General features: G+C 46.0%; 1 protein-coding gene across 1 annotated transcript in view; it reads left to right on the forward strand.

Moving 5' to 3' along the window:
- The window catches only part of STRIP2 (striatin interacting protein 2), a 43412-nt gene that overhangs the window by 13252 nt on the left and 14041 nt on the right, over window positions 1–16119 (forward strand). Inside the window, exons 6-17 of the mRNA XM_058529788.1 lie at window positions 401–469; window positions 667–773; window positions 1477–1604; window positions 2508–2711; window positions 3962–4197; window positions 4458–4523; window positions 5217–5280; window positions 6062–6133; window positions 8988–9062; window positions 9700–9797; window positions 10252–10378; window positions 12933–13033. Coding sequence (XP_058385771.1) covers window positions 401–469; window positions 667–773; window positions 1477–1604; window positions 2508–2711; window positions 3962–4197; window positions 4458–4523; window positions 5217–5280; window positions 6062–6133; window positions 8988–9062; window positions 9700–9797; window positions 10252–10378; window positions 12933–13033 — 1347 coding nt within the window. The remainder of the gene's footprint in view (window positions 1–400; window positions 470–666; window positions 774–1476; window positions 1605–2507; window positions 2712–3961; window positions 4198–4457; window positions 4524–5216; window positions 5281–6061; window positions 6134–8987; window positions 9063–9699; window positions 9798–10251; window positions 10379–12932; window positions 13034–16119) is intronic.

Below are 16119 nucleotides of genomic sequence, written 5' to 3' on the forward strand. Positions count from 1 at the left end.
GCTCTAGAGGTGGCCTTATCTGCTGCTACCACTATAGTGACCCCTCATTTTGTCTCATGTCTATCACCCAGGAGTTTTAGATAGGGTGAATTCTGTTTATTATTCATCAAGTATTGCTTAACATCTCTTTTGTGTCTAGCACAGTGTTAGGCACAGTGGGGATTACAAGAGGAGTTTACATCACAGAGTTATATCACTCTGCCCTTGCCTGTCTTCACCACAGATAAGGGTTTGCTGAGGTGACAGAGGAATTCTATGGGCTCCTTTACCTTGGACCAATTTCTCTATAGCTACCTAGCCAGGGAATGGCGGGTACTCGTATTTGTGTGTGTGATAAGTGGAAACACAGGGAGTAAAGAGGCCTTATGGGTTCCCATTCTTTCCCTCCTCCCTGTGGCAGCAACAGCCAGGCCTGTAGCAGTGCTCTTCGGAAACCAGCCATCTCCATTGCTGATAGCACAGAGCTCCGGTGAGTGGGGTTGGCCATGGGATTGGAACAGGGGATGGTTAGCAGTGGGTTACCCTTTGCCCAAATCATGATGCACCCAGACCACTAGAAGTTGCTAATTCCACTAGGGTGGGCTCCCACAGAGACCATCCCTGAGGTCTCTGACTACAGCCTGGGAGCTGCCTTAGGAACTTCTTGTGACCCTTCTATAACCCCAGGGTGCTGCTGAGTGTCATGTACCTCATGGTGGAAAATATCCGCCTGGAGCGGGAGACAGACTCCTGCGGGTGGAGGACAGCCCGGGAGACCTTCCGCAGTGAATTGAGTAAGAAGGGGCATCTAAGAAAGAGTGGGGATTGGGGTGCTGATGGTGGAGAGGAAGTATGGCATCTGCCTAGGAGAGACAGACAGACTTTCTCTTTTTTTTTTAGAATTAATATCTTTTCTTTTAGGACAGAGTTACTATATGGCAGGCATGAGGGCCTGGCTTGATTGCCCCTGTATCTATGGACTAGGACCAGTCATATGTCTTCTCTATCCTTTTGTTTCCTTGGTTTAAATGGGGATAGCCATCCCTTTCTCATTCCATCACAAATTCCACATGAAAAAATGAGTTGAATCACCTTGAAAATATAAGTTGGTGTTGTCATCAGACAGGGATAAGATATGAAGGCCTATGTGATTTTTAAAATATATTCGTTGATGTGGGAAACTGAGTTGTGATCCACAAAATGCATTGAGTCCTTCGGTAATAAAGTATCTTTATTACATCTTTATTACTGTTATTTGTAGTTTGGCATCCACTCCCAAGCTTTGGGAGCTAAGCCATTTTACCTCCATGGCCTCCCTTCCTACCCTTGAGAGGCTTCCCTCTGGGGGCTCTCTAAGCCTCCTTCTAAGGACCAAGTACTCAAATTCTTCGGGGGAGGTGAGTGCCTTTCTCAGTGTGTCCAGAATCAGGGTTACAGGGGCAGGGTTTCAGCTACCTCATCCTCACTTTCTCACTTGCCTCTCTCCACACCCCCCAGGCTTTTCCGTGCATAATGAGGAGCCTTTTGCCCTTCTGCTTTTCTCCATGGTTACCAAGTTCTGCAGTGGCCTGGCTCCCCACTTTCCCATAAAAAAGGTCTTGCTTCTGCTCTGGAAGGTAGTCATGGTGAGTGGTTGATTCTCCCTGCTCCCATCTCATCAGATCAGAAGTGCCCTCTGCCACCTCAGTTTCTTCTAGTCTGATTTCAGGAGGCTGGAGCTAAGCGGAAGCATAGGGCAGCTATTAGCCAATGGAGGGGCAACAAGGCTATTCTAGAGAAATCAGATGTTCTGTGTCAGAGCAGATTACCTGTTTCTGTTGGACTGGCGGGGGATGCCACTCTGTGAGTTGGGGTGTCATTGCCCCTTACCCTGATAGAGCTGACATTTCACAGAAGGGAGTACTGGCTGAGAGTCTGGCCTTTGCTGATACCACTGAACGTTGGGCAACTCTCCGTGCCTCAACTTCTCTAGCTATAAAATGTGGGGATTAGTGCCTGCCCTCCATCTGGATAAACAGAGGATTTGCTTTAAAAAAACTAAGTCCTTGTAAGTGTTTGGTTGCAGTTGTTACTAATTATTCAATCTGATCCTTCATCTCTGGCTCCCACCCCACAGGACTGGCTGAACAACATACCCTCCAGGGCAGACCTCATAGGGGAACTACCTCTTGACTACAGAGGAAATTGAGTGATTCTGGGGGTTTATAGCATCTGGATGTACTCCTTAAAAAGGGGACACAGTTTCCTGCTTTTTCAGTGGAGGCCCCCAAAAGTCCCTTTCCTGATTTCTGGTGACGTTTCCAGTCCTGAGTCAGTAAATAATGCTTTATCCAGACCCCTGAGCTCCTCAGACTGAGGATAGTAAACACATTTACCCCTTCCTGTTTTATTACTTCTTAATTAAGAAGGGGGTCCCAGGGGACTGGAGGTGGTGGCTCTTCCTCTCTATCCGTGTTTCCCGGACCTTGCTCTCTCTGACTTCCCTCCCTTCCTCTCTCTTTTCTGCCCTTTTTCCATTTAACCTTTAGTTTACACTCGGTGGATTTGAGCATCTGCAGGCTCTCAAAGTACAGAAGCGAGCAGAATTGGGCCTGCCTCCACTGGCTGAGGACAGTATCCAGGTGGTGAAGAGCATGCGTGCCGCCTCTCCACCCTCTTACACTCTTGACCTGGGGGAGTCACAGCTGGCACCACTACCCTCTAAGCTGCGAGGCCGCCGCGGTTCTCGAAGGGTATGGACTAAATCAGACAGTGGTATTGTGACACTGACTGGCCAGAAATCAAGATTCTAAGCTACTCTGGATATGGTAGGAAAGGGCAGTAAAATGACCCAGCTCGTCCTACCCCTGGTTGGCCCTGTGACCAAACTGAAACCTTGGAGTCTACACTATGGCCTCTGTCCCCCAGCCCTGACTGGGCTGCTGGGCTATCGTGATGTTACATTGTGATATCACATCATAATCTATATCTTGCTACAGGGTCACTGGCTTAGTGCCTGGAGTTCCCTAGCATCCTGAACAACAGTTAGGGTATAATCCTGGCGATAGGGACCCAGAGCACCTGAACAGGGCTCCCAGCAAATCCATGTGCCTTCAGTGAGGCACTTGATCATTTCTTGGCAGCAAGAAGTTTTACTCTGAGCCAGCCATGCTTTTGTCTGGCCCTGGAACCAGAGGTGGTTGGTTAGGGTTCTAGGTATAGTCTGCATCCCTGAAAAGGTCAGAATGACAAGTTGCACTGAGACGTGACCGTGCTGCCACAAACTCACCAGCCTGAGCTACCTGAGTTCCCCAACTATAGGTGGCAGGACCAAATAGTCACACTCAGTAATCTAGTCTACATAATCTGCAATGTGATTTTTTTAACCTTTATTTTTTGTTTTATAAAGTAATGCTTACTCATTATAGAAAATTTGGAAACAAATATAAAAATGTGAAGAAGGGAGAAAAAAAATCACCCACAAGCTTAACAACTAAAGGCAGTCACTGTTAACTTTTTGGCTTATTTCTGTCCAGTCTTTTTTTTTTCTGCAACAAGATTTAAAATTCCAAACTTGCTTCCCTCTGCCTAGCAGCAAGCTTCTGTCCTCCTCTTCCTCAGTCAGCCAGCTGGTGTATTCTCATAGAAGGCACACTAATTGAATGTTCACCTAAGCAGAGCATAATTAGGAAGGAAAGTGCTGGCAAAAAAAAGAGGCATCAGTGCTTTCTAAAAGTTAAGTAACTATGACTTTGGGATTATCTGTCATCTGTTCCCTGATCATTGGCATGGTTGCCTGAGAGCTGCTTTTCCTGGAATTGGGCTTGGTGGGGACACTAGGGTTGAGGTGGGGAAGGGAATATTCTCACAAGAGCTAGGTTGTTACTCCATGTTTCTTGAAGTCTAGCAGCCTGTGGGTAGAGGGTGGCCTCAGACAGGGAAGCTCAGGGTGAGATCTCTGCACACCTTCTCTCCGCACCTCCCACCCCGCCCCTCCCCCCAGCAACTCCTCACTAAGCAGGACAGCCTGGACATCTACAACGAAAGAGATCTCTTTAAGACTGAGGAACCAGCCACAGAGGAAGAAGAGGAGTCTGCTGGCGATGGAGAACGAACTTTGGATGGAGAGTTAGACCTACTGGAGCAGGACCCTTTGGTGCCACCTCCACCCTCACAGGCCCTACTCTCTGCTGAACGGGTGGCCTTTCCCAAGGGCCTGCCCTGGGCCCCAAAGGTCAGGTAGGTTTGATAACACCAGGGGCCTGAGCTTTGAGGTTACAATCACTGAAGGCCCAGGGTGGGGTGGTTTATGTATTCAAGTCTTAACAAGCTGGGCTAGAAGTCAGAATAGCTGGGTTTGAAGTTCCCTCTGTTGGCTGCTGTCTTCCCCCACTGCTTCTAATCCTCCAATCGGAGGGGTAGGAGCCCAGAAAGGTTCTCTGTCTGAAGGTTTTCTTTTCTTTCCTTTTCTGGGATTTGTCTGTCCACCATCCTCTCAGACAGAAGGACATTGAACACTTCTTGGAGATGAGCAGGAACAAGTTCATCGGATTCACTCTGGGGCAGTAAGTGACTGAATGGTCAGAACTGGCTATAAAGTGGTTTTTAGGAGGCCAGAGGAGCAGGTCGCTTGGAATCAGAAATGTTGCCTGTAGTCATGATGCAACCTAGAGCCACTAGGCCATGGGCAACTCCCAGGGACCACTACTGCCATGGAATTTTTCCTTCCAGTTTCCTTTTGTGTTCTTCGTCAGGTGTAGGACCTTGAGCAATAAGTCATTTCCTTCTTGGGCTTCAGTTTTCTCATGAGAGTTTTGGATTAGATGGTCCCTAGGGGCCCATCCTGCTCTAATAGGCCAGAATTCTGTGAAGAAGCAACACGGTCAGAACAGATCCAGTCTTCCTCCATTTTCCCAGCCTCATGAATCCTTCCCACTGGCCTCTATAAAACCTGAGAAGGCATTGTTACTGATATTTCACTGTCAAAAGTGTCGTTGGGCTACATGCCCTTTTAAGTAGAAACCTACCACTCCCAAAGTGAGTCCCCAAATGACTATACAGAAATTCTAATTTTCAGGAACACTTCTGTACCATTGTTCTTTTTGTGTCCTGAAGCAATAATGGAGGACCGAGAAGCTTGCAGAAAAAGATCCAGGATACCAGATGTTGAAAGTGGCATGGTCCATGTAACTCCAGGGGGTATCAGTAGTTCTCTATACTTTTGATGCTTATGATCTGGTGTGTTTTATGTTTCACAGGGACACAGATACCTTGGTTGGATTACCCAGGCCAATCCACGAGAGTGTGAAGACCCTAAAGCAGGTGACCAGGGTGGGCTCTCAATCTTCAGGGATAGGGAACCATCAAGGCAAGTTAGATTACCGGGGTCCTGGGTATTGGCTAGGGCTCTTTTACAGACACATTCTGAATTTATTATTCTATATTTCCCCTGCAGGCATTTTGGCCAAAGAGGAAAAAATCAGATCTCTCCCTACTTCCCCAGTTTCCTACATTCAGATAGATGAAAATGTCTTACCTTTTTCCTCGCATTCCTTTTGCCTCCTCCCACTCTTTCCTCTCTCTTCCCACTCCTCACTTCCTTTCCTCTCACTTCCCTCTACCTATAGTGCCACGAACTTCCAAAGGCCCAAGATTGAGTAGCAGTCTGCTCTACATCCAAAGTGTTTGTGAACACAAAGAATAAGAGTAGTCATCTCTTGCACAGATCTTGAACTCTCCCCAACCCTGTCATCATCACTCCATGCACACATAGCACACACATGCAGCAAAACTCTCAAGGCAGTGGTCCAGAGGCAAGGGCCTGATCTTGGCTTCCTCTTGCACTTTGGTTGAAGGTAAATGCTTAGGTATTTGCTGCTCTTCAACAAATATGGAATAAACAGAAACACTGTACATGAAGCACTTTGCTCGGTATTAATGATGCAAAAGTGAATAAGACTCCTGCTTTTAAAGAGTTCATGGTCTATTTGGGGCGACAGACCCATAAACAGGACATTTCCGTGTCATTGGGGAAGTTAATCAAGAGGCTGGTACACATGTGATTGAGGCCCTCAGCCCCTTGTTGATATCTTATCTTTACCAGCACAAGTACATCTCCATCGCAGATGTTCAGATCAAGAATGAGGAGGAGCTGGAGAAGTGCCCCATGTCTTTGGTGAGCCAGGGGGGTCCTACACAGGAGGGCAGGAGGAAATCTGTCTTCAGTGCTGTCACAGAGCATGTGTGCATGCTTTTGGGCTCTAACTGTGTGCCAGGCAAGGCAAGGTCCCTACTTTCATGATACATTAAAGTTAGAGAAAAAAGATGATAAATGAATAATTAAGGAAACAAGAAGACCATTAGATAATGGGAGATACAATGAAGAAAATTTAAACGGGATGAGTTAGCAGCATCTATCATGTAGTAGACTACTTTAGATTGAGCACTCAGGATAGGTAGACCTCTGAGAAGATGAGAATTAAGCTAAGATGTCAGGTACAAGAAGGAGCTGGCCATAGGAACATCAGGGGAAAGAGCATTCCAAGCAGAGGGAACAGCCTTAACAAGGTGAGAGCAGGCTCAGAGTGTTAGAGGTAGTGAACGAAGGCCTGTGGCTGGAGCACAGGGGCAAGAGGTGGGGTTGTATGAGATGGAGTCAGGGAGGTGGCCTGGAGCCACTTTATGCAGGACCTGTAAGCAAAGATAGGAAGCTTGAAGTTGTTTCACAGTACAAAGGGAAGCGTTGGAGATTTTAAACAGGAGAGTGACCATGATCTGATTTATCTTTTAAGAAACCATTGGCTGCTGTGTAAAGACTAGACCAGGAAAGAATAGAAGCAGGGAAATCAGTTAGAAAGCTCTTAAAATAATCAAGGTGAGAGATGATGGTGATGTGGACTGGGATAGTAATTGTGGAGATAGTGAAAAGTGGATGAGTTTGGGTTATATTTTGGAGCTGTAGCTGACAAGACTTGCCGTTCAATTGGAGGTGGATAGAGAGGCAAAGAGAGGAATTAAGAATAAGTACTGTTTGCCAAGATGGGGAGTTCTGTTTTACCAAGAGTTCTGTTTTGGTCATACTCAGTTTTAGATGTCTATTAGACATCCATGTGGAGCAGCCAAGCAATGAGATATATAGGTCTAGAGTTCTAGAGAGAAGACTAGCCTAGAGAAATAAATTTGGGAGCTGTTGACTTATGGACAGTGTTAAAAGCCGTAGAACTGGCTGAGATAACCCAGGGAGAGAGTAGAAATAGAAAAGAGGATGGAACCCAGGACAAAGCCCTGGGGCACACCAATATGTTAAGGGTAGGATGAGTTAGGAAAGGAGCCAGAAAAGAAGAGTAAGAAAAACACTCAGTGAGGTGGGAGGAAATCCAGGATATTGTGATATGTAAAAGATAAGAAAAATTCTGTCAAGAAGAGAATGATCAGCTGTGTCAAATGCTGCTGATAAATGGAGCATGGTAAGACTCGAGGTGCCCATTGGATTTGGCAACATGAAGTAACTGGTGACCTTGATAAGAGCAACCTCAAGTGAAGTGGTGGGGCTAGAAGCCTAGTTGCAATGTGTTGAAAAAGGAAGGTAAAGAAAGGAGGTAGACAGTCAACATAGACAACAGAAGTTTTGTTGCGAAGAGGAGGATAGAAATGGGTTATGGTAGCTGAAGGAGGATGTGGGGTCAAGGGAAAGTGTGTGGGGTCAAGGGAAAGTGTTTTATAGCTAGGAGGTACTAGAGCATGTTTATGTCCTAAAAGAGATGATTAAGGGGAGAGGAGATAATTACAGAACTGGTGCATTCGACAAAGCAAAAGGATGTGAAAGCCTAAGCACAAATGGAGGGTTGGCCTTTGATAAGAGCACAGGCTGTTCATCCTTCATGTCAAGAAAGAAGGTGGAGACTCTCTGGTAGAATTGGTATTGAGAAGATGAGGGTGTGTCTGTCTGATTGCTTCTGTTTTTTCTAAAAAGTATGAGGCAGGGTCAGCAACTGTTGAGGGGCTGTGGGGCAAGGGGTTTGGTTTGAGGAGAGAGGAGAAGGTGTGAAATAGGCCTTTTGGAGAGCAGGAAGGCAAACGTGCAAGATTGCCAGGGTTTATTGAACACCCATTTAAGACTTGTGTCCAAGTCTTGTGTCTTTAAGCAGCAGCTGAGTTGTGAGGGATGGAAGGGGCCTTGTTACTCCTTCTTGCCTCAGGGTCTCATGGCAATGACCATTGCCCCGTAACAGAGGAACCTTGGGGGAGGAAAGACTGCATTGGCCAAGGATGACTGTGGCCTGAGTAGCCTCTTGAGCACCGGAGGCCCGTGTCTCCCCACTCTGATAAAAGGCATAGATGGAGTCATCAAAAGGGCAAAGAGAGTTGTGCATGAGGGGGCTGGTCAGAAAGGAGGAAGGGTTGTTGTAGGGGCTCATAGAGAAGAAAAGAAAATAGTTTCCATCTAAAAGCTTACCTCCTAATACTCCTGTCTGTCTCCCCAGCCACAGGTTATTCAGCTCCCTTATTAACCCTTTCTATTGAGTTACCTACCTCTCCTTCCTGGCTTCAGAGCATTCCAGAGTTCTCGGATGGCCTCAGATTGACACCATGGGAAGTGCCTCTATGTGAGGTATCTGTTCCAGTGTCCCAGGCGTACTTGCAGCCTGAGTTAAGACCATGTGTGTTCAGCAAAGCAGTGGTCTGAGCCAACTTAGGTGGGAGTTCTGACTCCTGATTCAGCATGTGACATGCCAAGAAGATTTCTAGATTGATTCCAGATAATAGGAAAACCAAAATCATAGATTGTCAGGGAAGAGCCCTCAGAGGTAATCCAGACCAGCCCACTGATCCTATAGAGCGTGAAAGTAGGACCCAGAGAGGGAAAATAACTCACCCAAGGTCATACAATGAGTCAGCACAGCTAGGATAGGAACCTAGATCTGATTCCCAGCTCAGTGCTCTTTTCATGCCACCCTTCATAACCAAGAAAACGTAGCCTCTGGTCAACTGGAAAATGGTCTGGACAAACTGTGTGTTTCCTGCCATAGGGGGAAGAGGTGGTACCAGAGACGCCATGTGAAATCCTCTACCAGGGCATGCTGTATAGCCTCCCCCAGTACATGGTAAGGAGATAGCTGGGCCAGAGCTGCCCTTCTCTGCTGCAAGGAACAGGCTGCTGAGAGCCATTTCAAGCTGAGCTGTCCATCATTTGAGCTTGTTTCCTGAGCCTTAGCCTCTCAGGCAAGGCATTCTCTAACACATTAGAATTCTGAGCTTTCCTCAGGGCTTCTCTGGGAGGAAGGAGGACTTGGCTGTATTCTCAAGTCCTTCTTTGGGAAGGGTGGAGAATAAGGTGGGATCCCTGCAGGATGCATTGGGGACCCTCCTTCTAAGTAAGTACCCTAGTTGCTCTGAGGTCTGCCATGTCCTAGATAGCCTCAGGCTGAGAGGGGTGAGGATGCTGATGATTAGGGTTAGAGGAAGGAAAAGGGTGGGGGAAGTGAGATCTTGCTTATACCTCCCACCTTATTTCTAGACATTGCCTCTCTCACTTTGCTCCTTCCATCCTCCTCTTTGGAAAGAGCATTCTTGAGGCAGAACAGCCTATAAGCTCCTCTGGCTTCTTAGCCTCACAGGTCATTGAGGGAAGAGCTTAGAGGAAGGCTTTAAAACACTGCTCATAGAGCTGTTGAGGTGTGGAAGAATAGCCTTGTTGAATGGGGCGGACAGGGATGGATTTCCTCATTTTCTACTTCCCAGATTGCTCTGCTTAAGATTCTGCTGGCTGCAGCCCCCACCTCCAAGGCTAAGACAGACTCTATCAATATCCTGGCAGATGTCCTGCCTGAGGAGATGCCGTGAGTGCTTCAGCTGGGGCAGCTGCTGAATACTAGCTGTCTTGTCTGCAGGGTCTCTCTAGTCCTCACCCCACCTTGTTAACAATTACAGGGATTGTCTCCAAAGAGATGTCCCGTCCCCGACCAGTAGCCCCTTTCCACTGCAGTGCTCTCTGCTGTGCTCTTTTTAGCTCAGAAATGAGGGTCTGGAGGGCCACATCAGTACTAGTGATGGGCTGCATGGGTATGTGGGTGGACGTTGCCGAGTGCTGAGCTTGCCAAAGGAGAGAGAGAAGCAAAGAGATCAGAGGAGCTTCTCTGCAGTCAGGCTCGTAAGTGGGAACTCTGGAGGTTTCCCTAATACATAAGTTCAAGTTTCCCAAGTTCTGGCTCTCTTGTATATACTGTATCTGACCCAAATACCTGGGTCCTTGTAAGCCTCTCTCAAGCACTGACTCCTCTCTCCCCGTTGTAGCATCACTGTTCTTCAGAGCATGAAGTTGGGTATCGATGTGAACAGGCACAAGGAGATCATTGTGAAGAGTATCTCTGCCCTGCTCCTGCTACTCCTCAAACATTTCAAACTGAACCATATCTACCAGGTGAGCAGCTAGGAGCACTTCTCCACAGGTCTCAGGTGTTCTCCAGGCCCTGTCTCCCAAAGGAAGGATGCAAGGGTCTTTGTAGTTCAGCTGAGCATCTTGCAGCCCCTTCTTTGCCTCTTAGGGAATCCAGATACCTGTTGCTCAAGTTTGGGGTGAGGTATGGAGTGGGATGCGAGGAACTATCATGGAAAGGTACAGATGTCTGTGTCCTTTGAACATTATTCAAGGGTTGTGGGTAGGAATCCCTAGCTTCTTGGGTATACACCTAGCCAGATTTGAAGCAATGGAAGACAGGATTCAAGCATTCCACAAAAAAACAGGAGAAAAAAAGTATGTTGAGCATACTTTTCTGTATGTGAGGCACTTTTCTAACATTTGAGATATAATTCTGAATAAGGCACAGTTCTGGCTCTTAAGGGGTTTGAAGTCTTGTAAAGGATGTGGATATATAAATAGCCAATTATGGAGTGATAAGTTCTGTGATACAGGTAAACATTGGCTGCTATGGAAACACCTAATCCAACCTGAGGTGGAGAAGAGGTGACTTGTAACCTGAGTCCTAAAGAACCAGATGTTAGCCAGGGTATCCGAGTTATCAGGGAAGAAGGACAGAAGCATTTCAAGCAGAAAAGCTAATTTGTGAAAGTCCAGAGGGGAGAGAGCAAAGTATCTTTGGAAAGTGATTAAATGTTGCTGGAGTTCTGCCTGGGGTTGGGGGAGATGGGGAGGTCTAGTGATACATGAAGCTGGAGAGGATGGCAGGGAGCAAATCATAATATGTATAATAGCACACAGTTAGTGGGTACTTATAATGTGCCTGGCACTCTGTTAAGTTCATGTGGGATCTCATTTAATTCTCTCAACCCTGCAAGGTAGGTCTTATTTTATCCCTGTTTTATAGCTGAGGAAACTGAGGCTAAGAAAGGTTAAGTACCTGCTTCCTAGGAAGGCATTGGTTGCCATGCTAATGAGTTTGGACTTGGTGCTGTGAGCATTTCCAAGATATAAGGGAAGATGGGGGCAGTGAAGAGATGGTCTCTGTGGTGAGACCATGGGGAGGAGAGCAAGGCTTCTCATTCCTGCACAGAGGCTCTGTCCCAGTTTCCTGCTAAGAAGTCAGAACCAAGCTTGCTGGTGGAAGAGCAGGTCCTTAGAGTGCAGGGAGGCCCCTGCACTGTCTGTGCCCATGGCAGGTTTGATTATACAACCAGGGTACTTTTTCACTTTAGTTCATTCAGAGACATCTTTGGGTGTGTCCTGGGCACTCACACTTCTTCTGCCAGTGTTTGCTGAGCAGCAGCAGGGCTGGGAGGAGTAGGAGTGGGTGGGAGATAGTGTTCCTAGTAGAAAGAACAGAGACCTGTGGATGTGTGTTTCTGTCTGCTTCTCTTGGTGGGCAGTATGTGGATCAACAGCCAGACAGATGGGTGGCTTGATGGGCCGTGCTAGTGTGTGTCAGTGTCAGTGAATCCTGGCAAGACTACAGACACGTTTCAAACTGAAAAATGTTTTCCATCATCTGATAGTGGGTATGTATTGGCTCCTCTATCTGGGGCTTTGGAAAATACCCTGGGTCAGCTGCCAGGGAGAAAATATTTGAGCAGAAGAGAGAAATGGGCAGCACAAGCTGACTCCCCACCTCTAACCACACACCCAGGGGCAGAGGACAGCTTAGCTCACTGCCATGGCTACAGGAAGAGCTAAGGGATTTAAAACACCACAATTTTCTGCTTTTTCACCCCAGTTTCTGTACTGTCCCAGGAGTCTAGGTTCTGAATCTAGAGACAAACTGTGTCTGATGCTCCTCAGTGTATCAGGGGCAAAATTCAGGTGACACAACTCCATGACACTGCATCACTAGGTCTTTCTGGACACAAACCCCATCCAAATTCGAGAGAGCAAAATGAAGCCCCTATGTTCTGGTGTTTAGCCCATCAAAGAGATCTTGGACTCATTCTCAGTGCAGTATCTGTTGACTGCAGGGCTATTGTTGATTCATTCATTAAAATACTGTTATTCTAAGTATGAGAGATAATACAGTGAACCAGACAGACTCGCACTGGAGCCCACATTTCAGAGGTTGATTTGGTTACTGTGTGCCATATCTATCCTGACTGAGTGATGCCAGCAGTTGCCGGGAGTAGGCTGCACCTGTTCTTCGACATCAATCACAGTTGAAACACTATGAGCCAGAGGTTTGGTATGGAAGACAACTCCCTCAGGGAGCCTTCCTTTCCTGTTGAGCTTAGGAACAAATCTCACAGCAATTCTTTCTGTTTATCTGGAGTGGGATTTTCTTTCTGGCTTGTTTGTTTTGTGCTTTTGGTCAGGCACTTGCAACATACACACACTGCCCTTTGTCCCCCTCCATGTAGGATGGGCTGATGAAGATGATTCTCCTCACTTCCCAGACAGGAAGACTGATACCCCAAGTGGACAGTGGACATTCCTAGGAATGGATATTAATTTGTACTTGCCTCTCTTTTTTTCATACATACCTCCTGTTCTTCCCCAAATAAGCAGCCCTTTCTGCTTTGATCTTTTAATTCAGTTTGAATATGTATCACAACATTTGGTATTTGCCAACTGCATTCCATTGATCCTGAAGTTCTTCAATCAAAATATCTTGTCCTACATCACTGCCAAAAACAGGTATGGACTCTGGACAGGTTTATTTCAAAGGGCTATTTTGGGATGGTTGAGAAAATTACGTCATCTCCGAGCCTTTCAGTTCTCCTGGTGTCCCTAGTCCCTGCTATCTTAGAGCTGTCGCTGTTAAATTTAATTTCCTTGAAGTGGTAGCTGATGGGGTATATGGTTTTTGCCTCTTCACAGAGGTATTTGTATTTTAATAGTTTTGAAAACTGAAAAATGTCATGACTCAAATGAAACTGCAACAATGACATTTTCTTCATATGGCAGAAGGATCCAGAAGATGTTTTTTGTAAAACAGCTTGCTTGTCTGGCCAGCCCTGATCTTAGTAAAAATCATAAGTTGGATCAATTATACTACTTTGTAAACTGTAAAGTGTTTACAGAATTTGTAACTGAAGGTAAATAATAGACCCTTACTTAGATAAATCAATTTGTAGTTTAAAAAAATACAGCATTTTAACATCCATTATTTCATTTAATCTCCTCAGCAGTGTGAAGAGGTATTACAACAGTTTTATTCTCATTTTACCAATTAGGAAACAGATTCAGAGAAGTTAATTGACTTACTCAAGATTAACATACTAGTGAGACCCTTTAAGCAAGCAGCAGAGGCAGGATCAAAACACAAATTGCTTTCTGATCACAGTTGCTCTGAATACAAATTGATTTCCACTCCTGCAGCCAAGTGGGGACTTGAGGGGTTAGAGTCGATTCTTATTCCTTAGTTTGCTACTTCTATGAGAACTAGAAGCATGTTAATCAGAGTTTATCAGAAGTGCTTTACCAGAGGCAAAGTTCCTAAAGTAGAAGTAAGAAGGCTGATCTGATACTTGGGGTGACTGGAAAGGGGCTAGGAGATATTGCCTCACCAGTCTATCAGTACTGCCTGAAATTCTACCATGGAGAGGCAGCCTACCTATTTGTAGTTTAAAATACACACACACAGAAACTGAAGTTGTGGGACCTGGATTTCTGACCTCGATCTGCCATTTGTTAGTTATGTAATCTCAAGTAAGACACTTTATTTCTCTGAGCCACAGTATTTTCATCTTTAAAATGAGAATAATAGGGGCTGGCACGGTGGCGTAGTGGTTAAGTGCTCACGCTCTGCTTCGGCGGCCCAGGGTACGCAGGTTCGGATCCCGGGTGCACACCAACACACCACTTGTCAAGCCATGCTGTGGCGGCATCCTATATAAAGTAGAGGAAGAAAGGCACGGATGTTAGCCCAGGGCCAATCTTCCTCAGCAAAAAAAGAGGAGGACTGGCATCAGATGTTAGCTCATGGCTAATCTTTCTCACAAAAAAAAAATAATAAAATAAAATTAAAAAAAAATAAAATGAGAATAATACCTCCTCTGACTCTATCATAGAGCTTTTGTAAGCATTAGTTAAGATAAACATATATGAGAATACTTTACATACTTTTCTTATTTGGGGGAAGCATTGGAGAATAGGTTTTTTCCTAACTACAGAGAGACTTGTGCCCCTTAAAAATGGCACTTAGGACATGCTAGTTGGGTTACCAGGGAAAATGAAAGTATGGGTCGGGCTGGGTAAGAACCCCAACTTCATGAAGGCACCTGTGTGCATCAGTCAACCCTCTTCGTTATAAGTAACTGAAACCAGCTGGACCTGGCTCACACAGAATGGGGAATTTGTTAGAAGAAAATGGGAGGTATATCATCTTGAGGAACTTAGGACAGGAATGCAGCTCTGGGCCTCAGCGTTGGTTTGTAGTGTAGGGAGCCCAGGAAGCCCTCCACCTCCATCTGTGGACACTAAGTCTCTATACCTCCACTCCAGTTTCCTCTCACTGAAAAATAGCTTTGTCTGCTTCCCAGGCCACTTGGTGAAATATGCCCACATAAGCCCAATGCTACTTCAGAGACTGAATTGGCTCTCAATCCCTGTTCCACATTCACAGGGTTAGAGGTCCACCCCTGGATCAATCAACTATGGCTGTAGGAGTGGGGTTCAGGAACTAAATGGTGCCCCCTGCACCCATGGATCTGTGGTGGGGGAGGAGGGGCAGACAATCCAATAGGTATCCAGTGGGTTCGATTTGGAGTTGGAAGAGTGCCATACTACACTGTAAGGTTGGCCTGGATAAGATCCTCTGTGCACCACCTGTAACCTTTACTGTTGGATGATCCCTGAGAACTTGGAGCACCCTCACCTCGTTATTGCACAGTGTCCTCATGGCTCTTACAGTCTAGATATTCTAAAAACTTGTAACTTTATTTTATGCCCCCTTTGTCTAGATTTCAGTTCACTAAGATTGGAACGATTCTGTCTTTGATTTCCCACCCCCGTTTCCTGGTCAGGAGCACCTACTTTGCCATAGGGCTTTGTCGGTGGGAGGTGGGTAAATAAGTGCATAAGCCAGCCAAGAATGTTCATCCTAATGGAGCAGTACAGAACTGGCAACCTGGAGAATCTAGTAGATTCAGTTAAAATGATGAGCAACATTATAGGTAGATCCACTGACCTCTCTTCTCCTACCCTGGTTCCTCTAGGTTATCTTTGTGGGTTTCATGGACAAAGGTAAACATTTCTAGCCAAATAGATTGTTACCTTTTGCTTGGATAGAAGTTTTGACTTTCGAAATGTGGAGACAGATCCAAGGAATCCCATACTTCTTTTCATAGCCCCTGCTTTGCCAACATCCTCTATCCATTTCCAGCTGCACTAGTTCAGATAGATTGGTGTTTAAAACCTCATGGAATGTCGGAAACAGAAGGACCATTAGAGATTAGCTAGTCTAAATTTTGCATTGTACCAATGAAGAAGCAAGAAGAGGAAAGAAAGGAACTGTCATTTTGAGTGACTATGTGCCTGTCATCATGTGGTGCCTTATTTCCCGTACTGACTCATGCCTGCTTCCCTGGGCTCACTGCAGAGCCTCCAGCTCCCTTGCAGTCCTCCACTGTCGGTTTTGGGGACAGACACTATTACCATTCTTAAGGTACAAGGCTGCCCCTGCTGCAGAAAGCTGCCTCTGTCTCAAGCTTCCCTTAGGAGTGGCTTCTGTGATCATCCCCAGAGCTCCTGGCTTTCAGAAACATCTGGTAAGAGACACA

Source organism: Diceros bicornis, chromosome 3 (genome assembly GCF_020826845.1).
Source record: "Diceros bicornis minor isolate mBicDic1 chromosome 3, mDicBic1.mat.cur, whole genome shotgun sequence".
Lineage (NCBI taxonomy): Eukaryota > Metazoa > Chordata > Mammalia > Perissodactyla > Rhinocerotidae > Diceros > Diceros bicornis.